Source organism: Stigmatopora argus, chromosome 23 (genome assembly GCF_051989625.1).
Source record: "Stigmatopora argus isolate UIUO_Sarg chromosome 23, RoL_Sarg_1.0, whole genome shotgun sequence".
NCBI classification, from domain to species: Eukaryota; Metazoa; Chordata; class Actinopteri; order Syngnathiformes; family Syngnathidae; genus Stigmatopora; species Stigmatopora argus.
Window position 1 is genome coordinate 8,862,507 of NC_135409.1, and position 25,975 is coordinate 8,888,481.

Consider the following 25,975-nt stretch of genomic DNA (forward strand, 5'->3'; position numbering starts at 1 on the left):
CGTTCGCTAGAAATGAGAGATGTTATGTTTGCAGAGGATTTTGACACAAGCGTGGGGAGGGGGGCTTTCCTGACGCACGTTACCATGGTGACTGTCATTCAAGTCTAATTAAAACACACCCACACATTTCACGTCAAGTAGTTTGCCAAAATATGATTGGAGGGGGGTTGACTAAAAATGAAACACTGACCAAAAATGTCTAAGCTTGACCTTTTTTTTAAGAGGAGCCCTTAATTTACAAAGTACAGGCTTTTAATACTTAAAATTTAATGCGCTCAACATATCTTGAACCAGTTGTAACTGGATACAGAATGGGGATGGGGTGAGGGTGGGGGCTGCTGCCACATAGGATACCCTTACTGACAGAATGTTATGTTAGGCGGTCAAATAACTTTAACAATTAAAGGAAAAGAAATAGAAATGTTGAAAATATGCTCTCTTCAGTGCAGTGTTTGCCAACTGTTTTTAAGCTGCGGCACACTTTAGCATTGAAAAAATGTCAAGGGACAGCACCATCTGAAATCTTATATACATACATATATACATACATACACGTATATAAGCACATATATACATACATACACGTATATAAGCACATATATACATACATACACGTATATAAGCACATATATACATACATACACATAGATGTACATGCATGCATACGGTAGGTCTTAACACTCAGCCATTTGTTTTGTTAAAGAGCCTGACAGCTGATGGGAGGAAGGATCTGCGGAAGCGCTCCTTCCTGCAATGAGGGTGCCGCAGTCTATTGCTAAAAGAGCTTCGGAGGGTTTCCTTACATTGTGTTCCCTATGTCATTAAACCTGTGACTACCTTGCTTGCTTACTCATAGACAGGTAGCATATGTGAATATATTCCATCCTGTTTCTTTAAATGACCTACCCTTGTCTTTCCTGACCTCCCTTTTTGGCTGCCGCCGTCAACGGCTGCTAATGAGTTCCATTCTTACAGTGCCTACCAGTCCTCAACATAATGAACCTAACGTGTTCCGCTCCTGTGTATAGTTGAATCTTTTTGCTAACAGACTGTCTTTCCATTTGTTTACACATCAGGTGGGCCGTCTCCGCGTGTTCAAATTGTACGGGAACACATCCTAATCCCTGCATAAAAAAAAACCCTCTGCGTGGTTTTGCACGTCAACAGAAGGCTGAGTAATGAATGCAGGTTAGAGGCCCCCGATCATCTTTGCTTGTCTCTGCATGACTGTCATTCCAAACAGCGATCTGTCCTGGCGTCCGTTCGTCCGACCAGTTGGAGTCTTAATCCGGCCCCAGCTAATCTTCCACTGATCTCAGGATTGCGCTGGCTGGCGAGTTGCTGGGTTTTCCTCACACCTGCTGGCTACCGCCTGCTTGACGGACTGAGCGGTGGCGCTTGGATGGAAGATGGCTGTCCGTCGATCGCCGTCCTCTGCCTGGACAGGTGAGTCTTATGATGACGTGTTGGAAACATTAGGAAAGGAATTGGCCCTTTATGTATCGCAGCTATAGCTTCAGGCCCAAGCACCATTCGCTGACGTATTGCGTAATACTACTACTGTTATTTGAGTTCAATGTTTTCATGTTAAGTGTGTGTTTCCTACCGATTAGCTCTATTTGTTTTTACATGTAGATTTTCTTCTGTAAAGAATCCAATCCCTTTAGAATATTTTAAGGTTTTTGTTTTAGGAGTTTAGGACCAAGAAATATTTTCAAGTTGTGCAATCATAGTCTTTTACTTGTAATGATTTCTCATACTTTAACAATCTTCCACTTGGGACAAAATTTCTCCGTTTTTTTGTTAAATTAGAGTGAAACATGGTCATATTTTTCAAGCATGAACTCCTATGTTTTGACACCAAAATGACTGACCACCAGTAGTAAAAGTGCACACGGCCATATGTTATTTCAACACAGCGCTTGAGAAAATACCAATCCAACTTGCAGTAAACACAACCCCAACGATGTCACCGGCAAATCTGATTACTCAAAAGCATAAGCATTGGATGCGTGCGTGTAACTATCGCTCTTGACACATATTCCATGTCATAAACATATGCATGAGGGATTTTTTTTCCTCTCCTCGGGCATTTCGTACTGGCGACCCACCAGTTTACTTTACAAAGCAACCCGCAGGCAGGCTACACAACCACAAAATGAGCCAATCGCGACTCCTGTCATGCATTGAACAAAAAAAAAAAAGTCATCTTGACCTCCTCATTATCATGTTGTAGATGTTAAAGCGGAGAAAACGCAGCAAATCTAGCAAGAGAGCTGTCCGCGGTACTGAAAGAGAGTAGCACAGTACGAAGCCTGGTTGGTTACTATGGCTACAGATGTCTGTATCCCGAAATAACCACTCGTCCAAACCTTATTATTAAAAGAGACTGTATCAGTCTTGACTAAAAGGCAGTCCGATACATTTGAAAGTACAACAAGTGGATAATTGTGATAGACTCGGTAGACGTGGAGGCAACCCTAACGTGAAGAGAACCCTAACCCAGGGGTGTCGGACTCGGGTTGGTTTGCGGGCCGCGTTAACGTCAACTTGATTTCATGTGGGCCGGACCATTTTCAATATAATATTTATATATTTTTTTTATAAATGGATTAAAAGAACTGGATTAAAATCCCTGAATATTCTGTTTTTTTAAAGATTTAAAACAATGTTTATTTTAGCTTTTTTAAAATATATTTTCTCCCACTGTATGTCACACTCACTCAAAAAGAATTGATTTGGTATTTTCAGAATCAAGAAAAGTCGACGCAGTTGATACTGTACATTCGAATCAATATGGCTGAATCATCCAAGATGCACTTTCTTACTTTATTTTGTCCCTAGTGAGAAGTATTTTCAGAGTAAACAGTACATGGTGCACACAAAAGTGAAACAAGGCTCCAGCAATGTTACATCCTTTTTGAGCTGTGTTTCAAAAAAAAAAAATCAGTGATGTTCTCCTAACTTCAAACTTGAACATTTCTGTCAGAGTCCAGAGGGAACGGACGAGGCTACGTCCCGGTGGCCACGGCTCTGAGTGAGTCCTCGTCCATCCACAGCGACGCTCTCTACCAGCTGACCAGGGACGTGTCGCGGGGGGACCCAGACCCGCTTTTCAAAAGCCTTTTGGAAGTGGAAGCTGACAAACACTTGGCCTGGGATGAAGAAGCTCAAAATCTACTTAAGGTAACCAATGAGTGAATGAAGTCTATTTCATAGCTGTCAACCTCACCCAATTGCTCCCCTTATTGGTCTTATATGTGTATATATATACACATACACACATACATATACATATATATATATATATATGTGTGTATATATATGTATATGTATGTGTATGTGTATATATGTGTATATATATGTATGTGTGTATGTATGTATGTGTATATATATGTATATGTATGTGTGTATGTGTATATATGTATGTGTGTATATATATATATATATATATATATATATATATATATATATATATATATACATGCATATACATGTATATGTATATATATATACTTCAGAGACATGGTTATTCATTTATATATTTATTCATTTATTTATTTATTAACCTACTTATTACCTATCTATTTATGTCTAAAATGTCTTTCCTATTTCTGCATCCTCTCCCTCTTGCTACTGTGACAACGAAATGTCCCGAATACGGGATGAATAAAGTTATCCAATCCAATCCAATCTTACATATTTACATATATATGTTCATTAACATGAATATAAATATGTTCATGAATATGTCAAACTCAAACTGAATGAATGTTGCAAATCAAATAGACTGAATCATTTCACACAATGGCCGAATGAACAGAATGATGAAAAACAAGCAATTTTAGAAGTAAAAATGTTTTTTTTTGGGTTTTCAACCACAAAAACACACTTCAGATGGCCTTTTTTTTTCTTTTTTTTCCCCCCTCCTAACAGCGTGCCGCGCTCGGTGCCAAACGCCGACGGTGTACACACACACACACACACGCACCCCTTACTCACTCACTGACTAACACACACACACACACACACATATACAGACAGACACAAACGCTCACACACTCCCTCCGACACTCATCCCAAAGCGCGAAAGCTAGATGGACGCCTCTCGCGCGTGGCTCATGCAGCCGCTCGGCGCGTCTCTTTAGATCCCAAATCTCCTTTAGCATCCGTGCCATGACACCTGTTGCCTCATCCGCCGTCTCCATGGAGTGACGAGCCCTTTAGTGTGCTTTTTTTTCTTTTTCTTCTTTTTTTTGTGATGGAGGAGGCGGGAGCAGCGAGAATGAATTCGGCTTCTTTTTTGCCAACTTTGAATGATTTTCTCCCTCCGTTTGTCTGATTTTGCTTGAAGCTTCACAGCATGCAGACTGATGACAAGGTCCCAGTGAGTACGCCGTACTTTTGGCTACATCCTTCTTAGTATTGATTGTGTTTAAAGGTTTTATCATGTTGCCGTAGACCCGACAAAACACGTGACCACCATGGGCTAGTATCCAAGGGAAACACCGGTACAGTAATACCTTGAGATACGAGTTTAATGCGTTCCGGGACCGAGCTCGTATGTCAATTTACTCGTATCTCCAATCAATTTTTTTCCCATTTAAAATAACGAAATGCAAATGGATTCATTCCTACCCTCTGAGAAAATCACCTAAAAATCGAATGTTACATGTTTTTAATTGTTCTCATTCACCACCTACGCTCATCAAGTAACAAATACATATTTAGTTGTTATGATCTGTAATAGAATGTGACATTATTGTGTAGAGTATTGTACAGAGTTGTTCCCTTTTGAGACAGACGATAGCAGCTGACTTGACACGTTCGATTCGCTACACTTTTGTGACTACGTAACATAACATCAACTTTAACTTAAATTAACTTTGCTTACTATACACATACTTCAAAATGGATGTGACCTTGTTGTGCTATAACCGATGCAACGGTGTTATTATATTCCGCCGCGGCGTTCGAGTCGGAAATAGCTGCTTCTCCGTGCCTCACAAACAAGTGTATCCCCAGTTGGTTTTTTAAAGTTATCGAAGCAGCCACGACTCGCGTTGAAGGTTTCGGCTGATGTTAAAGTGCTTGCTTTCCTCGCAGATTCCGGTAACTGTTTCTCCTTTAAACCATATTAAAAGAAGGCCCTCCCTGTCGTCATGAATATCACCGCGCGGCTTGAAACGGACGACCTAGCGTCCGCATCGTATGTCAAATTTATCTCGTATCTCAGGGCAAAAATGTGCTCTGAATTTTCCTCGGATCTCAAATTTGGGACACTCGTAAGGAATGTTCACTCTATTTTTTTGTTTGTTTGGGCAGAAAGACAACCTCCCTGAGCACACTGACTACCAGTGTGAGCAACATCATCATTGCTCGCTATGGGCACACACCAGTATCACACCTGCCATAAGCAGGTGTATGTCTACTGCACATAAATGATTTAGTAATAATATAATGTAATGATTACTATCTATGAATGGGCGGCCTGGCGGATGAGTGGTTCGCGCGTCGGCCTCACAGCAAAAAAAAAAAAAGGGATTTTATTTTGTGCGCTCCATATGATTTGCTTTGCGCAGAGAAGACGAGAGTAGTGCGCAATTGCGCACGTGTGCAGCTTAGAGGGAACATTGCTTGTAGGTCAAGGTACAATCCCAAAAAAGGGCTCCCCCATTATTTGGACACGCAATTGGCGTTTAGAAAAAAAAAGAGAGAATGTGCATGCCTCACTCATAGTTTCGAGCTGCGGCATTGTGTGAAGGCTCTTTGTGCTCCTGCGTCACTATTTTTTTTATTGTCATCCTGCTTCTCTCTCTATTGGTTCTCGTCGTTTGTTTGTTTTAGTCGTCAGACCACCTGGCGAGTAAATTCAGAAAGTATCAGTAGGGTTTTGCTCAATGTTCCCTCTAAGCTGCGCGCTATCGTCTTCTCTGCGCACAGCAAATCATATGGAGCGCACAAAATGAAATCCCATTTTTTTTTCCTTTTTTTTTTTACTCTCGTCTTCTCTGCGCACAGCAAATCATATGGAGCGCACAAAATAAAACCCCATTTTTTTTCTGATCCGGTACTCAGTGTGCTCAGGGAGGTTGTCTTTCTGCCCAGACAAACTAAAAATTTGAGGGAACATTGGTTTTGCTTATTTTAGTTGAAAACGGTGATGATTTTTGGCGGTTGCAGAGGAATTTGCTTATTTTAGTTGGAAAAAGTGATGAATTTGGGGGATCGCAGAGTGTTTCAATGACGGTTTTGAAAGTTGTTTGCTGTCATTGACGGAGCTAGACGTCAAGTCGGTTTGAAATGGGAAGGTTAGTAGCAAAGGATGTTGACGGCGGATTCCATTTTGCCATAGTAAAGGCAATTGGGCTTGTGCTGTCTTCTAAACACTAGCTCTATAAAAAGAATGAAAGAAGCAAAGGTGATGCGACTGCCCACTCTGCCATCAAAAAGGTTTGCACTTCAGTATTTTGGAGAACTTGCCAATAGCCACTTGGCGTGCCGGCGTCCGCGTTAGAGTTCATTCAAAGCGTTACGTAATCCGATGGCGCTCAAAGGCGCTGTCTTCGCCTTTTGTCGCCGCTAAACCATTTGTTGGAATTTAGAGGGCTGCCATAAATGATTATTTTCTCTTCTTCGATTAATCACGGCTTACTTTTGCAATGGGTCGACTCATCGGCCCATATATTCTCTAGCTTGGATGTCAATTAGCGTCAATGAGTTAGTAAAAACCTGATCCTCTGAAATAAAAATCTAGAAGATCTCTACTATTTCTAGTTGTTTTCCTTTAGACATTAATTTTTATTAAAAACTAAATTTAAAAAAAAATGTTTATTTTTTTAATTCCTTAAATGCAATTGAGATAGATAAGTTAATGACCTTTTCCCCTTTTTGTCATTGCAAAATAGCAGTAAATAAGAAAATCTTGATGATTCAGCCAATCAAAAAATGACATTATCCAGGTCAACATAAATAGATCAATATGACAGACTGCTCTAATCAATTGTTTTTGTCCAGGTTGTCAGTTCTTCATCAAATCCCCATGACAACGGCGAGGGCCTCCACTTCTCAGACGGCCGGAGGAAAGTCGACTACGTCCTGGTTTTCCACGGGCGCCGGCACGGCTCCGTCCGCTCCCGCGCCAGCGCGTCGGCCTCCCACGACCGACTTTCCGTCGTTTCCAACGGCAACTTCCCGCCGTCGGGGGGCTCGGACGGCAAAGAAGGAGGCGGCGGAAGCCCTCCGAGCGCCGAAGTCGTCGGCGAGGCGTTTGCCGAGCCGGACGGCGGTGGCAGCGGCGGCGCGGGGAACGACGCGGCCGAGCCCGCCGACCGCGAAATGCAGTCGATCAGACAAGAGTTCGAGGCCCAGCTGCTGGAGGCCGGATTGGAGATCGAGCGTGACCGAGAGGTGAGTACGACGTGTCCTTTAAAAGCTCAGCACAAGCAGTTAAAAAGCGATTTATTTATACTTTTGGTGGCCTCTCTCCATATCACATTCCATTCCACATTAAAATTAGCAACATGGTGCCCTCCATGTCACTACACAGTGCTGGCGCGCATAAATGAATCATGCAATTTCAAGTGGATATTCTTTCTCCGCAGTATTTTTCCGCAATTGTTGGACTGGACGAAAATACAATAGCAATAGTATAGAAAAAGTACAAGTGAAGGTGTTAGTGTTTACTAAGATTAGTGTGTGTGTGTATAGTAGCATGATTCAATTGACTTTTAATAGAATCAAAATAAATTTTTACAAGTGGTAATATTCCCATAACAATTTTTATTCATGCTTTCATTTCCCATACCGCTTGCCCCTGTCAGGGTGGCAGGGTGCTTATCCTATCTGACTTTCTGAAAGTTTTTAACCCGATCAGTCATTAGGCCTAAACGATATCCTAAACGCAGTAACGCAGGATATTTCATACTTTTTTTTTAGAGCTTTAAATACATTTTAAATAGGTTTTATGATGAAAAAGTACTTCAAACCAGGCCGCCACTTTGACACCTGTGCACTAACATATTCTGGTTCAGGTAACATAAAAATAAGCTATAAAATTGAATGTTAGTGAATAATCAGTATGCTGTTGTACTTCAATCTAGGATGGGAGGAGCTTCCGAGTAGCGCTTTATTTTATGCCATAGATTGACTTTCATTGGCTCCTTTGACTATATAGTCCAGGATACTCTTACAGAGTGACTGACAAACATGATTAGCAAGCCTCATTTAAATATAGTAAGCAGGGATACTCTTACAGAATGACTGACAAACACAATTACAGCCCTTCGGGCTCCTTCAATAGGCGCGAAACAGTACTTAAATAAGTTCTTATTTTTTCATTTCAAATACTTCTTGTTTGGTGGAAATGTACAAAATGGTCAAGACTTAAATGTCAAACTTGTTTACCGCCTCTCAAGATTAATGAGTTGACCTCGGGTGCTTTTTACGTAACACTTTGGGTTAAATTGCCAGTAAAATAAATGGAGGAATTGAGATGAGGTGAGATAGCAGTGGTCGATTTCCCCAGTTTGGAGTGAAGCGCGACTTATCTATTATAAATGTCATTGCGCATTCATTTTCAGCGTGGACTTTTTCTTTGCTACCTAGCGCCTCTCACTCAGCAACATGCTGTCACCCAAACGATCACCCTCTCGACATGCGCAAGCCTCCACCCCCCGCCGGCTGCGTCCTAGTTACCCCCCCACTGAGATAAAGAGCTAATTGGAAATCCCGCTACTCATGAACCTTTTCCAGACTACAGTGTATTTATATCCATTTTATTTTCTATTTCTTTTATCTTAGGGGGAGGGTCCTGGGTTCGAATTCAGGGCCGGTCCTCCTGTGTGGAGTTTGCATGTTTGCGTGGGTTTTCTGCGGGTACTCCGGTTTCCTCCCACATTCCACGACCAAACGTCCGGTTGACCAAACGTCCGGTCACGATATTTACTCTCCAAAGAGAATTTATCATTATTGCTAAAGTAAGTGGAGATGAATCCACGATCAAAAATTTTTGTTCGTGGGAAACGCTCCATAATTACAGCGAGACAATGATTCATCATCGGCGCTGGGACACATTAGCATACAGTGAAAGATTTTCCAGGACACGGCGGGGATTTTCTGTTGGACAAAGCTCCAAAATGGCTTGCCAGGAACAGAGCGCACCGTGCAAGGAGTGTCGAAATCGCTTCGGGGAAACGCGTGGCGGTGTGACCGCCAATGGGATTCTTGCCATTTGGGTGGCATTTGAGAAAATTCAAATCATAGGTCAGGATGTGAGACATTTAACAAGTGCTTTGTAAGACTTTAACCGTGCTTTGTTTTTAGGTGAAGGCCCACAGTCTGAGTTTCACTCGCCTCCACGCTCCTTGGCCCGTTTTGTGCAGGGAGGCGGAATTTCTTAAAATTAAAGTCCCCACAAAGACGGTGAGATTTTTTATTTCATTTATTTATTTTCACCTCACCTCTCATATCTTGTGCAAGTTATGTGACGTGCCAAATGTTCCAACAGAGCTACGAAATTAAAGAGGAAAGTGCATTCAGCAGCAGCGTGTGGAGGAAGCTGAAGCAGCCTTTCCAACCCAAAGTGTCCAATCAGGATCACGACGGACCCACCAAATTCCTCACTCACTGCTTTTCCAGGGATAAACTCCACCTGTGAGAGCCCACCCTTCCAAAATAAAATGGCCCTTTTCACTGTTATCTACCATTCAATTCATGTCTTGATCAGGTACAACATCACATCGAAAGACACGTTTTTTGACAACGCCACGAGAGGTCGCATCGTAAGTGCTGCGTCACCCCCACGTTGCTGATTCCAAAATGGAGTGTGATGGGATGGGATTTCTTTAAAGGTGTACGAGATCTTGAGGAGGACGGTTTGCGCGCGGACCTGTCAAACTATCGGTAAGTAGCTGCTATTCTCTGCAAATCCGATAAATGTCCATTTTAAAGGATTATAATATAATCAAGTCAATTGAGCCAGTGGTGCAAAGGTGACCCGGACTTTTGACACCCCTAAATTAAGGTATGCCAATGAATACAGAGTACCATATTTTCACGACTATACGGCGCATGGTATTTTTAGCCGCAGTGTCAGTAACGAGTGCTATTTCTATATTTGACACACAAAAGACGCACCGTTTTTATAGACGCAGCCAGGCATGGCAAACATACATCAGCTTAAACGTACACTTTGACACCTTAACAGGTATCACAACGTTGATCGCAAAGGGTGTCTACGACGCCGCCTTCCCGCTTCACGATGTAAGTCTGAGCTCACGTTCACTCTGATGACTACCGAACGCCATGGATGTATTAATTGATGTTATCCCTCAGGGAGATTACGATGCGATTGGACACCCCGAGGATAGGAATGACCGGCAGGTACGGATGCTTTCGGAGAAAATGTGTCATTTTCATGAACTCTCAGTCCAATGGGAACGTCTTAATGTTCTCTTTCCCTTTTGTTTCTACAGGTTCTACATGAAGAGTGGGCCAGATACTCGGCCTTCTACAAGTATCAGCCTATTGATTTGGTCAGGTACATTTTTCATATCAACAAAGCGTAAGTGATGTAGTAGCCTCATTATTATTTATTTTTTTTAACCCAAAGAAAATACTTTGGAGAGAAGATCGGTCTGTATTTTGCCTGGCTTGGCGTTTACACTCAACTGCTGGTGCCAGCATCCATCGTGGGAATTATTGTGTTTGGCTACGGGGTCGCGACAATGGATACCAATATACCCAGGTATACAGATGGGAAAGAAAATGACTTTTTAAAGACTACAAACACACACAAAAATTCATGAGAAAAACTTCTTAAATATAATCATCTCCCCCTATTTGTGCTATCAGCCCCATATATGTTCAATGTACAGTGGTACCTGGCTACAATGATAAACAGCCTCTCATGTCATGACCACCTGTCTTGGTCGCATCTCGAAATTTTGATCGTATCGCGGGCGAATTGTTCGATTGAAATTTTCATCGTACCTCCAGCATGTCGTAGGTAGAGCTGATCGTAGGTCGAGGTACCACTGTAATAGTAATGGTATAGAGAATCTCATTTTTATTGTATAATCTATTGAATATATATGTATAATTTGGAATTGTTTTGAAAATGATCCCCAATCAAATGGATGTTTTTTGCCCCACAATCATTACACAGCTTAGAATTTGGACCAAGTTTGGCTCTTGTTTCCCCCCTAAGTCTAGAAATGTGTGACGAGCGTCTTAATTTCACCATGTGTCCTCTCTGCGACGGAGCCTGCGACTTCTGGCGGCTAAGCACGGCCTGCGGCACGGCCAGAGCCTCGCACCTCTTCGATAACCCCGCCACTGTCTTCTTCGCCATCTTCATGTCGCTGTGGGGTGAGCGTGACAAAACACATTGTATTCATTTGCTGCCGTTAACGGCGATCAGGGTCCAATTCCATTACAAATTTGGCTACCCGTGTTTTTTCCTGAATGGCAATGCCAAAGCCAATTATCAATGATGGCCAAATAGCAGTGGCGGTCCGTACATTTTCTCGTAGCGCCTTCAACGAATCAATTCAACCCTCAAAAACTATTTTATGGCTATAAAACCTCGACTGCAGCTACAGCTGCAACACATAAAATATAATCAATAAATCAATGCACAAAAATGGGGTAAAATCCACTTCCTAGCAGCATTTATTGATTAAATACAAATACTGGAGCTTTTCAGACATTACAACCGGGCCAGGGAGGTGATTTCCCCGGGAAAAGAGCGATGGACGTCAATGGCGAAACGGCAAAAATTGCACTAATATGGGGTAAAATTCACTTCCTAGCAGCATTTAGTGATTAAATACAAACACTGGAGCTTTTCAGATATCAGAACCGGGCCCACAATTGAAATATTATCTAGGAATATAGCCATATTTTACTCACCAAAAATCCTTTTTCACTGTACAAAATATCCGTCCTCCTTTCTTTCTTCCTTCTTTTCTATCGCCATCGAAGCTAATGCTGAAATTCAAGCCTGTCCTGTCGTATTTCTGGCATAGTCCGCCTTGAAAATGGCTTTAAATAAACACAACAATATATTTGCTTGTGCAGCTCCCTCCAGATACAGTTTAGTAGCTCTGGCTAATCACTAGCCAATCATAGTTGGTGAAAGCTGTTAGGTTTATACTTAGGTATTTCCAAACTTAGCTTTCAATAAAAAAGGCATCTGTAGTCACATCTCCATTTAATTCTTGCAAGAAGAGAATCGATCCACCTGCTCGTCCGGTCAAGATTATTCTGCCAACTCGAAGTCCGTCTCGCTAATTTATTCATAAGATTTTAACGCCATGCCCCACAGAAGTCTAAACATTGGTAGAGTCTCACAACAATTTTGTACAGTTCTCAAAACAATTGTAGGTCTTGTCGAATCTTCCCAGGAGAGTTTCGATGCGAACCCTCCAGTGAAGAGGTGCTTCCCAAAACAGTCCATGGTTCCCAAGAGCGCTTGTTGTGAGACCATCTTCCGAAGCCGTAAACAGTCCCCAGTTCCCAAGAGCACCTGTTGTGAGCCCTCCGAAGCTGAAAACAATTCGCAGTTCCCAAGAGCACTTGTTGTGAGATCTCTCCATGCCCAAGGCCATTCCCTGTCCTCTTGATGTGAACCACAGTCCTTACTTTAGCAAGAGATGCATTAAAATGGCTTTTATTAATGCCAATAACTCTAACATAAAAGCACAGCGATCAACACATATATATATATTGTTTAAAATTGTTACACATTTAGGATGAGCATTACTATTCCTAATAAGCAAATATATTGATAAATATTGTAAGCATTTTTGTAATAAGGATTTATATTCCTAAATAAGCATTGCAAACACATTTATAATAATGATCACTCCAACATATGGTGACATATCCCTACGCCTGCGAGAAGGCATTGTGGTGTTCCCAACTCGAAATCTGATTGGTTAAAGCAACAGTCTTATTGACGCTTGTTTAATGCAGTAGAGCCTGCAGAACTGAATGTGAAGGCCTTGAGGCAGATTTCTGACCCTGGCAACAAATAATGGCTGAAATGTGATTGGTTAAATGCTTCAATATGAAAACACACATCTGGAAGCAGTGTAACCAGGGGGAAAGGAAACTAACAGACAATTTGGAATTATTTAATAAGTATTGATGGACAAAATATAATATATGATTCAGATATTTCTTAGGCCAGCAGAGAAGGCCTTGAAGGCCCTGACGGCCCGCCACTGCCAAATAGAAATAAATGCATATGACCGTCGTTTTGATTTTGATTTTTTTTACACGATGAAGATGAAAAAAAAATGCACTGAAGATTTTGCCACATTTTTGAAGGGCATTTTTTAAATTTGAGTTGAATTGAATGCTTTTATTGTCATTATACAATTATAATGAGATTTAAAATTTGATCAGAAACAGAAAACAGACGCTAAAACCTAACAATAGTAAAACGGAAAACAACAGGCTAAATGGGCATCTGTTATTAACATAACATTTCTTCATATAATTATAACCTTAAAAAAGCAACATAAGATGCTGTCAGTGGTCAGAGAGAGGAAAAAAAGTCGTACTTTATTATTAACAATGAAAAAAAAACACGACTAACAGTCCAGAAAATACGGTATGAGCCACTTTTTTTCAGTTTCATTTCTGAAATATCCCAAACTGTTTTTGTAGCCGTGCTGTTCCTGGAGCACTGGAAACGTCGCCAGATCAGTTTAAGCTTCAGCTGGGATTTAACCGGCATCGAGGATGACGAGGTAGAGCCATAAACGGCGCGACCGGGCGCCAAAAAAAATCATAATATTCCAATTCTTTGACTCCAGGAACATCCACGACCAAAATATGAAACCACCCTTCTTCGGAAGAGGCAGCGGAAGCAGAAAAAGAAGAAGAAGAATCAGGTAGGAAAGTCTTTTTTTTATGGGTAACTTTCTGGGAGGAACCTTGAGAAGGGCCTAGATTTCCTCTAAATGAGGTCAGTGGTTCCCTCGATGTACACCGTCCGTCCTTTTCTGTCCCAGTGACGGTGCAGATTGATTTCTCGGGTCATCCGCCATCCCCAAAATGCGCGTCCAATCAAATCCCGTGTGTGTCCAACATCAGCGAGTCCATTTGTTTGTGTAACCTGTCCTTCTGTCCTGCAGCCAGTCAAGCAAGATGATGGGACAGTGACAGGGAAGGACAGATGGAGGGGAAAGCTACTTTTAGCAATGGCTGCAGGAACACCGGTAACCTCTATTCCTATTTGCCTATTTTTTTTTTTTTTTTTATTTCCCTTATGCACACAAAGGCCTGTCTGTTCTTCTCTTCCTGTTCCATCTTCTGGCTACGGCGCTTTCAGGTATTGGCGTGAGTCTGAATGATATCAAATGGATGGCAAGGCAAAACACAGATCCATATAATCATCTTTTTGATTAAAAAAAAGAATGCTTTTCATTCCTATTTATGAAATGTTTCAGCACCAAAATTGGACAAAACTAGAGATGCCATATATGGGGCGCTGTTTGTAATTTTAGTGACTTATTTTTCTTTTTCTCATTGATTATTGTATATAGCAGCTCCAATATTTATTTCAAATAATTTCATTTATTTTCTGGACCGCTTTAAGTATCCACACAAGGGTCATCATACCCATGGTCCATTTAGAGCAGGGGTGTCAGACTCGGGTTGCTTCGCGGGCCGCGTTAACGTCGACTCGGTTTCATGTGGGCCGGACCATTTTAGATATAATATTTAGATATTTTTTTTAATAAATTGATTAAAAGAACTGGATTAAAAGCCCTGAATATTCAGTTTTTTTAATAGATCTAAAACAATGTTTATTGTAGCTTTTTCTAAATATATTTTTAGATTTTACAAAATGATTTTTGAACTAAAAACACAGAAAAATGGATTAAAACATTACAATTAATGATTTAAAAAGGGGAAAATCAGGAAATGTAATATACATCTACACTCTTCATTTGAATTTGATCCTAAAACAGAAAGTCAGCACTCATGATTGACTTTCCCGGGCCACACAAAATGATGCGGCGGGCCAAATTTGGCCCCCGGGCCGTCACTTTGACACATGTGATTTAGAGTGTCCAACCAGGCTACCATGCATGTCTTTGGAATGTGGGCGGAAACCGGAGTACCCGGAGGAAACCCACGCAAACCCGGTGAGAACATACAAACTCCACACAGGTGGACCATACTGGATTTGAACCAGGACCCCAGAACCGTGAGGCCGACATGCTAACCACTCAACCGCCGGGCCACCTAAATTTAAATGTTACTTCTTTAATCTCTCAACTCAATATTTAGCTAATGTGCTAATTCAAAAGAGCGCTAACCAGAAGTAAACAAATAAAAAGCCAGAGGGAGTTGAGTCGTGTAGGTTTCAGAATCTATCAAAAGAGCTCCTTTGGCTCTTATTTTGTTTTATGACCCTTTTGAGGGGTCAGAAAATGAATAGAAATCGGCCATATGGGGCCTTTCAATTGATTTTTGTGGATTGTCACAGTTGAGCTCCTCCTGTTGACTCGCTCATCCACCGAATAAAGCGGCGTTTTCAAGGTCTCCGTGCTAATAAAAGCAAATAGAGCAGCTGCTTTATTTAACTTGACCCACTTGTGTCACTTTTCATCCGAAATGTTTCTGATGTTCTTCCAACCCGCCGGCATGTCCCACCCGGGGAGTCTCATCCCCTTTTTTTTTGGACAACATCCAGACCCCGCGCCAAAAAAAAAAATCGCTGTGGCGAAAGTCCCGCGTCATTGTGTCGGGATTTTATTTCATATTAGTATGATATGTTTGCTTGCAATGAAGAAATGCTTTGCTTTGCACGCTGAAGTAAATGACTGAGAAAATAGACGCATACCTGTCAACCTCTGCCGATAACTGCCCTTATAAATGATTATGATTCCCCTTACAAACCCCCCAAAAACCTTACAAACACTGTACGACTCGTACGGTGTTTGTAAGGTTTTTTGGGGGGTTTGTAAGGGGAATCATAATCATTTATAAGGGCAGTTATCGGCAGAGGTTGACAGGTATGTAGACGTCAAAATGAATTAATCAAGTTATTGACTTCCAAAAATATGTGAGTTTTTTTTTTTCTGCCACGTGAATGCGATGTGCTTCGGTTACAAGGAGAAAACAAAGATTAAAATCAAAGTGTTGGGGAAGAGGGAGGGTGACTGAGTGGGAGTGAGGCGTGCTGGGCAGCAAGCCAGAGGGAAGATTTGTGACCATCGCTATGGCGACACACATCTCTCGACTCCCGTGTTTGAGTTGAGTTGGATCAGAAATGATGGAATTGCATTATTATAGTTCATTGTGTTTCAAGCAAATATGGCCTCGTTCATAGTGGGGAAGTTTGAGAGGAAAATATGCATTGAGACATGTTGGCCACTAGATAGAACCATTGAGTTTCCAATGAGGAGAGCGGATGGATGTCTGTGCAAAGTAGAGGTGTCCAAACCTTTTTTTTTCCCGAGGTCGGCTTTCAAAATAAAGGATGCAAGTGCTACATGGAAATCCTTCGAAATAGACCAGGGGTGTCAGAGTCAGGTTGGTTCGCAGGCCGCGTTAACGTCAACTCCATTTCATGTGGGCCGGACCATTTTAGATATAATATTTAGATTTTTTTTAATATAAATGGATTAAAAGAGCTGGATGAAAAGCCCTGAATATTCAGTTTTTCTTATAGATCTAAAACAATTTTTATTTGAGCTTTTTTTAAATATATTTTTAGATTTTACAAAATGATTTTTGAACTAAAACACAGAAAAAGTGATTAAACATGACAATTATTGATTCAAAAGGGGGAAATCAGGAAATTTAATATACATCTATACTATTCATTTTAATTTGATCCTAAAACAGAAAGTCGGTACTCATGATTTACTTTCCCGGGCCGCACAAAATGATGCGGCGGGCCAGATTTGGCCCCCGGGCCGCCACTTTGACACATGTTCATATTGAAGCATTTAACCAATCACATTTCAGCCATTATTTGTTGACAGCGTCAGAAATCTGCCTCAAGGCCTTCATAATCAGTTCTGCAGGCTCTGCTGCATTAAACAAGTGTCGATAAGACTGTTGCTTTAACCAATCAGATTTCGAGTTGTCAACACCACATTGCCTTCTCACTGGCGTAGGGATACGCCCTCGCTTTCACCAACTATGATTAGCCAGAGCTACCAAACTGTATCTGGAGCGGGCTGCACAAGCAAATATATTGTAGTGTTGATTAAAAGCCATTTTAAGATGGACTTTTCAAGAAAAATAAAGCTGGACATCATTAAGAAAGGTCGGACAACTCCAATGCAAGCAAGCCTGTCACAACCGGGAACGAACATTTTCAGCAGTAAATCGAATAAAAACGCATGCCAGAAATACAATTGGACAGGCTCGACTTTCAGCATTAGCTTCGATGGCGATAGAAAAGAAGGAAGAAAGAAAGGAGGATGGATATTGTGTAGTTAAAAAGGATTTTTGGTGAGTAAAATATGGCTATATTCCTAAATAATATTTCAATTGTATGAGGTTATTATTGATTATTTTTTATGTGTCGCAGCTGTAGCTGCAGTAGAGGTTTTATAGCCATAAAATGTTTTTTGCTGAAGGCGTCACTAGGAAATGCACGGACCGCCACTGGTGTAACGTAACCCAATGTCTATGCTCGTTCTTGATAGGTTCCCATTGACAAGTTAACCTGGAAAGACCGCCTTCCTGGATATTGCATTAATGTTTCCTCCATTTTGTTTATGGTGAGTAGAATCATCCTCAACTCCTTGCCCGCCATTTCCAACGCTAGACATCCACAATTCACAATTTCAGTGCCAATTGCGCTAACTAAAGCTCCGCAGACATCATGTGAAATGTATTGATGTCTCTGTCCGCAGTTTGGCTTGACCTTTTCAGCCGTTTTCGGCGTCATCGTCTACCGCATCACGGTTTCGGCGTTGATGGCAATGAGCCCCGACCCGGAGACCAAGTCCAACGTGCGAGTGACCGTGACAGCCACGGCGGTCATCATCAATTTGGTGGTCATTCTCATCCTGGATGAAATTTACGGTGCCGTGGCGGTTTGGCTGACCGAATTAGGTATTTCAAATCCGGGTGGGCGGCACAAGACGGACGGACGGACGGACGGCTTCTATCGTAGACTTGATTCCCCGTTTTTCCAGAAATTCCCAAAACGGAGACCAACTTTGAGGAGCGTCTCATCCTCAAAGCCTTTTTGCTCAAGTTCATGAACGCGTACGCGCCCATTTTTTATGTGGCTTTTTTCAAGGGAAGGTATGTTGTGCCATTTTGCAATCCAGCATTTGCCAAGAGTTCAACTCATTTTTGGTCATTTTAGGTTTGCAGGTCGACCGGGCAGTTACGTGTACGTCTTTAACGATTATCGAATGGAAGAGGTTAGCATTTTTTTTTTTTTAATCAAGAACAAACAATTGTTTTGATTCATCGCAAATGTTTTTTTTGCAATTAGTTGACTAATTGGCTAGAAAACATTTTTTGTTGTTGTTTTTACTGTATCATTACGCTGAGCATTTTAGCTGGAAATGTACATTGGGACAAAAAGTTAAACAAAAGTTGGACTGTAATGTAAATAAATAGAAATATAATATATACATATAATGTAATGTAAATGATGTGACTGTGCCAATGATTTACAAAGCAAAAGCAGATGTTTGCAAACATTGAATTTGAATGGATTAGCAAATAGATCCATTTGCTTTGATGAAACAAATGGAATAAGAGACTACTTATGAAATTAATTCGTTCCACAAGTGTTTTTGTCACTTGAAATTTTTTCATAAGTAGATCGATATTTTGAAAGAATTAGCATAAATTGTTCCGTGATCTTGCACATAAACCCTTTAAAAATCATCAAAATATGATACAAATGTATGTATGTGGAACAAGATAAAAATATCACTTAATGAATAAGACAAGAAAAGTCATTTTCAGTTTAAAATAAAATAGACAATTTTGTTGCGAGTTTTAAAAAAAAACACTTTTTGGTCAAAAATCTCTCGAAATGAGCGAGCATTACTCTTGCAAAGATGTATTAAAATGCCTTTTATTAATATCAATAACTCTAAAAATAAAGCAAAGCATTCTTCATTGCAAGCACATATATATAATGATTAATATTCAAGCACATTTATAATAATGATTAATATTCCTAATAAAGCAAAGCGTTCTTCATTGCAAGCACATATATATAATGATTAATATTCAAGCACATTTATAATAATGATGAATATTCCTAATAAAGCAAAGCGTTCTTCATTGCAAGCACATATATATAATGATTAATATTCAAGCACATTTATAATAATGATGAATATTCCTAATAAAGCAAAGCGTTCTTCATTGCAAGCACATATATATAATGATTAATATTCAAGCACATTTATAATAATGATGAATATTCCTAATAAAGGAAAGCGTTCTTCATTGCAAGCAAATGTATAATAATGATAACCCTAACACAACCCTCCCAGTTCAAATGGCTTGGACGTCCAATGGCACCTGAAAAAGAATATGCAGATTTAAGTGTGTCTGTGTGTTTTTTTTTTTAATTGTATTTTTTGTAGTGCGCACCAGGAGGCTGCCTGATTGAGTTGTGCATCCAGCTCAGCATCATCATGCTGGGGAAACAACTCATCCAGAACAACATCTTTGAGATCGGCATCCCGTGAGTAGGATCCATTCCCGCCGTCAACGCTTCCTCCCTCGTCGCCCGAGTGACACGCCGTGGAAAATGTCCATCCCGACAGTAAGCTGAAGAAGCTGGTGCGGACGTTGAAGGATAAAGGAGGAGCCGAGAAGGAGGAGGAAGAGGAGAGGCCTCCCCAGCAGTGGAACCTGGACTACGCCCTGGCTCCCTTTGAAGGCCTCACGCCCGAATACATGGAAATGAGTGAGAAACGTCCACACCATGCGAGAAGCCAAGATAGCTCAAGCTCAGATGTTGAAGGCAGGCGCTAAGCTCAGCCTCGGGCACTCGCGTCTCTTTGTTTGACCGCGTGGAGTCCCGAGCTAGCGGGAAATCCCCCTTCTCTCTCACGCTGATTCAATTCCACCACACTGACCGGCTCGGCTCGTCTTCCTCAAAGTCATCTATAGATCAGTTTAAAAAAAAACACTGAGGTTCATTTGGCCTGCGCTAAAAATGTTGAAATGAGGACCGTAGCGCTTGTTAAAATACCGACGGTGAGCAGCAAGGATTGTGACACATTGATTTTTCATACCTGTCAACCTCTGCCGATAACTGCCCTTATAAATGATTATGATTCAATCCCTTACAAACCCCCCAAAAAGCTTACAAACACCGTACGAGCGTACGGTGTTTGTAAGCTTTTTGGGGGGTTTGTAAGGGGAATCATAATCATTTATAAGGGCAGTTATCGCAAGACATTTTCCATTGGGGTGGAATTGGGGGATGAGTAAACATATGTACACACGCACGTAAACACACAATTTAAAATGAACCATGTTGACAACTTTTCTTCATTTTTTTACAACACAAAGGCGACCAAAAAACCGATCTTTTTCTCCCACAGTCATCCAGTTCGGCTTCGTCTCGCTATTTGTGGCCTCATTCCCGCTAGCTCCCCTTTTCGCCCTCCTGAACAACGTGATCGAGATTCGACTGGACGCCAAGAAGTTTGTCACAGAGCTCCGACGGCCGGTCGCCGTCCGCGCCAAAGATATTGGTAAATCTTGATTCTCCAGACGCGCAAATGCTGTTTTTGTTTCAGATAAGAATACATATTTGCAGAGAAAATAGGAAATAATGGGTTTGGGACCATTCTGTCAAAACAGGGTAATTTGGAATCGTCCAAAATTCCCCTTTTTTCCACTGTTGGGTAATGTTGTCATGTGGGCACAAATATTTTGGCCAATTTAGATTTAATCAGCGGCGGTCCGTGCATTTTCTAGTGACGCCTTCAATCCAACCCTCAAAAACTATTGGCTATAAAACCTCTACTGCAGCTACAGCTGCAACACATAAAAAATAATCAATAATAACCACATTCAATAGAAATATTATTTAGGAATATAGCCATATTTTACTCACCAAAAATCCTTTTTAACTGTACACAATATCCATCCTCCTTTCTTTCTTCCTTCTTTTCTATTGCCATCGAAGCTAATGCTGAAAGTCGAGCCTGTCCTGTCGTATTTTCTGGCATACGTTTTTATTCGATTTAGTGCTGAAAATGTTCGGTCCCAGGTGTGTGTGTGTGTGTTATACATGGGCAGATTTCACACTTTTCATTCATCAACTATAAATGACTAACTTAGTGCTGGTTTTGCTGTTGACGCCTATTTAATTACCCTGATTTAATTTTCTTCCTTAGGAATATGGTACAACATACTAAGCGGCATGGGGAAATTCTCCGTCATAATAAATGTAAGTAAATGGATTTTTTAAAATGTATACGTATACATTTCAATTGTATTTTTAACTTTTTGGCAGCCATTGATGGCAATAGATGGCCAGGCAGTGAACAAGCTAAAATATATAGTTTTTCCAGATTTATTTGACTGGGGGATTGAAAATAAAGTTAATGCTAATTCCAAAATTACACTCAGGTCAAGAAATATTGAAGTGATGCGTGTTTTTCCATTTTCGTTCAATGGCCGTGTTTTTTTTTCATTGGCTTTCAGGAAGAGCGAGAGATGTGCAATCCATTTGAAATTGTAGAATTGGAAATGAAATGGATTGGACGTCTTTTCGTGATAAAAGAATCTAAATTCCCAGCCAAAGGATGAAAACAGCCATGATTGCACATTTATCATTATCAATCTCAATGAAAGAGTTCTTTTAATGGTGATTAATTGCCATTATTTAGGGATTATGGAAACACAATATAGTTGAAAAAAGATGTCATACTGAACTAAATGGAAAAAAACCAATGCCCCCCACTGTTATATGTATGTTTACTTTGAATCAAAGCAGAATTTTCCACAGCCAAAATCCTGAGCGACTTGATTATAACGAATGGCGAGTTGTTGCAATTTCAAATGTTTGGCAAAGGCAACTAATTCCACCAGGCCCAAGGGCTAAATTTTGAAAACAAGAAAAGCTAAGCCTACACAAAGAGACATGCTCCGGTCATGCCTGGAAAAGTTATGAAAAACCCGAAGCCAACTTAAGCCTTGAGCAAACCGCCACCTGATCAACAAAGATGCGAATTCCCCCACCACGAGCGCTTATGAGAAAAGCCCGGGTGAAATCCATTCTCCTCAAATCGAACAGTGTGCTCAGTCTAATAAAGAAAAGTACCGCGGAAAACGGGTCCATTTTCCAGTGGCAAATCGAACTACCGTATTTTCATGACTATTAGGCGCACTTAAAAGTCTTACATTTTCTCCAAAATAGACAGGGCGCTTTATAATCCAGTGTGCTTTATATATGGAAAAAAATTAAAATGTGTCATTTGTTGAGGATGCGCCTTATAATGCAGTGCGCCTTATAGTCGTGAAATATACTGTATTTGATCGCTTTCTTTTTTTTTTCTTTTTTGAGGCCTTCGTGATATCCTTCACGTCCGACTTCATCCCCCGCCTCGTCTACCAGTACATGTACAGCCAATCGGGGACCATGCACGGCTTCATCGACCACACGCTCTCCCACTTCAATGTGTCCAATTTCAAACCTGGCACAGCGCCGCAAAACTCCCACCACGGCGACGTCACCGTGTGCAGGTAATGGGGGGGAGGGAACGGCGAGCGCGATTTCACAATAGCTGACGGACAGTGGAGTTTTGACCCCTACTTACATAAGATACCAAAAAAGTGACTTGACAAGAATGCCGGTCTTTGTGCCAGTGCATGTCTCCGGGATGATGTGTCTGGAAAACTTACGAGCGTGAAATCGGCGGTTGCGGACTCTCTCATAAGGCTCCGAGTGTGTACGGTGGAATTGTCGGCGGCGCCTCGAGGCTCAAAGTAAAAGGTTCAAGTCTTGGGCCTACAGCTGAGACACTTTGGTTCTTTGTCTGCTCCAATGATGAATGGATGTACGTATGTGGCGAGAAGGAAACGGGCAGAGATATTAAAGGATGTCAGACAGTCATCTGGGGGATGAGAGTGGTAAACATCCCAAAATGTAATGTAGAATCGTTTCAAGAAATTGTGATTTCTGGAGAATTTGCCTGTGGATCCTTTGCGCTCGCATGGACCACCTCGGGGGTATTTTTTTAGGTCATTTCATTTCCAACTCATTCATTTGCTCCTCCCAGAACTAATGCAATAGATGTGTGTGTGTGTGTGTGTGTGTGCATTTGTTGCACCCTGCATTTTCGCCTTGAATTGTATAAGGCATCAACAATCAAACACCGACATACACTTTAACACGTCACACTTGCCGTTCCAGGTATAAAGACTACAGAGAACCCCCTTGGTCTCCAGATGCCTACTACTTCTCCAAACAGTACTGGTGTGTCCTAGCGGCTCGGCTGGCTTTCGTCATCCTCTTCCAGGTATGAGCACTTTTTTGTTATGGCCTGCTGAGGATGTTTCCTAGGAATACCTAATAAAGTCCAGTGCGTGTTTGCCAGCCAGTCATTCCGAATTCCTTGTGTCATGGAGTGCATGGAAACAGTTGGGAACAAGTTCATGCAATAATGAGGGCATCATTACGTGTGGCTACATACCTTTGCAACAGATGTGGACCAAAATGGGATGAACTCTCATGGTTCTCTGTTTTTCTCGTAGAACCTTGTGATGTTCTTGAGCTTGGTGGTGGCTTGGGTGATTCCAGATATCCCCAAAACTATCGTGGAGCAGCTGAAACGAGAAAAGAAGCTACTGGTCGACCTCTTCCTACGGGAGGAGAAGGACAAATTCCAGCTGATCCAGAGCCTCTTCGCCAAGGACGCCCCAGTTCCGCAAGTCGTCCCCCTGCCGGGGCGCTACGGCACCCTGCCCCAGTGTGCCACGCAGGCGGGGGACGACGACGGCGGCGGGGGGCCCAGGGCGAGGTGCAGGGCGGCCAGTTTCACTTTGTACACCAGAAAAGTGGCGACATCACCCGCAAATGAAAATTCCAGACACACGGCTGTGTGATCCCATATTTTGGATTCAAGTCCATTTCTTCTTATCTGACTGTTTAGACAAGTCTTTTGTTTGTTCACTTAAATGTGAAGCTCATTGCGTAGACAAGCAATAATACCATTTTAAGCTGAAAAACATTATTTATGAACCATGGATAGTTCATCAAAATACTAGAATGTACCGTATTGTAAGTTTAAGGGGTCATTGTTTTCCATCTAATAGCCCACAAATGGACTCCTGCGGGAATGTACCCCCCCCCCCCCCTTTTTTGATGAATGAATGGATGGATGTGGTCTCAGTGAAACTTTATGGAAAATGACTACTGGGTGTGCTTAATTAGGCTCTTTGTACGTATTTACTTTGAAAGAGAACTCGTAGCAACAACCGATTCTTTCGACTTATTCCTTGTTAATGACAGAAATCACCTCTGTTTACGTTGACCGTCTCGTTTTCGATGATTCCGTTGCCACTATTTGTTTTTCCAGTACGCTTTCAACCCCACACTCTTAACCAAGTGAGATTATATGCCAAGTTGCTAAAGTGATGTTGGATGTTATTAAGTCTCAACTTTCTTTTTTTGGGGGGGGGGGGGACGTGCGCCTTTGTTACTGTGCACGAGGACTCATTTTTATGTTGGATACAGAGAAAGTCCTTCGTCGGAGCGTTCATTTGAACTGTTGGCATCGTGTGAATTGATTGAGAGTATTCTCTGTTTTGCTTATGACCAAGTGAAGTCATAAGAACATGCTGCAAGAGTCACTTGTGTTTCCGATGCCTTGTAAGTAAGTGCCCTTGTTTTGCCATGACACAAAAGAACATCTGTGCTCTTACTTCCTATCCAGAAACAGACTGTTAAATTCTTTTCTCTATTTTAGATTGACTTAGAACAAGCAAATTGGGACTGCGGTACGTGTTTAAGATTATGTCATGTAGATCTAAATAAAGACACAATTGTTAGATGTCTTATTACAACATTATTCTGTGAATTGTTTGCTTTCTATCCAGATGGGTTTTCAAATGGAGTATATATGTGTGTATATATATATATGTATATATATATATATATATATATATTTATATATATATATATATATATATATATATATGTATATATATATATAGAATATATATATATATATATATGTACAAATGTGTATATATATATAATTTTTTACATATATATATATTCAATATATATATTGAAAAAAAATCAATTTAAATTTTGGCAACAATATTAAAAGCACGGGATGACAATCACAATTTTTTTTAACTCCTTAAGTGCAGCCGACAATGATTTTTTTGTATCCGTGCCAACTCGACTACATATTTTTTGGACACTTTCTGTACAAAGTGATTCATGTTGGTTTTGTTAGCCATCAGCATTATATCGTCATTACCCACACTCTCCTCAACAGTCAAGTCACTGTTCTCCAAAATGACGATTCCCGTTGCCCACACACGTGTGTTTGCTTTTTTAGGGTGTTCCTCAGCCAAAGTGTGACTTTATGAATGGCGCGTTCCCGACAACAACAGGCCGCATCCCTCATTGACCTCTCGCAGTCTCGGATGGAATGCGGCCGCTACCCGAGGCACCCACAGCTGTTTTGGTGAGTATACATACACACATTCCTTAAGCGTGAAGATGTCCATCTGTTGTGTTTGCCGAACACCATCACGGTCGTACGGTCAAATTTGCAATCTTTCAATTGCTTGGCGTCTTGTTGCGACCCGTTTTTTAGAGACCAGGCCTGAAAAAACGTACGAAAGCTTGGCAGCGAGGTGTTTGCTAAAAGGATATTTTGGCCGGTAATTGAAGTACTGAGTCGGGCAATGTTGGCGTGTCACGCAAGTGCCAGCAAATTTGAAATGAACACCACTGGGTGACCCCCAAATCCCAAAGCGA

General features: G+C 41.2%; 1 protein-coding gene across 5 annotated transcripts; it reads left to right on the forward strand.

The window, feature by feature from the left end:
- Positions 1-355: 355 nt before the first annotated feature.
- On the forward strand, positions 356-25,044 carry ano2b (anoctamin 2b). Of its 5 annotated transcripts, none has more exons than XM_077593285.1 (28): positions 356-1,188; positions 1,320-1,446; positions 2,990-3,186; positions 4,355-4,387; positions 7,018-7,410; positions 9,325-9,423; positions 9,509-9,654; positions 9,728-9,782; positions 9,852-9,903; positions 10,208-10,263; positions 10,336-10,383; positions 10,476-10,540; positions 10,613-10,747; positions 11,210-11,370; positions 13,678-13,760; positions 13,827-13,904; positions 14,148-14,231; positions 17,685-17,759; positions 17,895-18,096; positions 18,180-18,291; positions 18,356-18,413; positions 19,602-19,702; positions 19,785-19,927; positions 20,571-20,723; positions 21,372-21,424; positions 22,544-22,722; positions 23,393-23,498; positions 23,734-25,044. In XM_077593285.1, exons 2-28 carry the CDS (start codon positions 1,410-1,412, stop codon positions 24,082-24,084), a joined length of 3,255 nt encoding a protein of 1,084 aa, XP_077449411.1. In that variant the 5' UTR covers positions 356-1,188; positions 1,320-1,409; the 3' UTR covers positions 24,085-25,044. The 5 variants fall into 5 exon arrangements, with proteins under 5 accessions (XP_077449411.1, XP_077449412.1, XP_077449414.1 ...); XM_077593286.1 differs by lacking the exon at positions 14,148-14,231 and adding an exon at positions 14,294-14,344; XM_077593288.1 differs by lacking the exon at positions 14,148-14,231.
- The last annotated feature ends 931 nt before the right edge of the window (positions 25,045-25,975 follow it).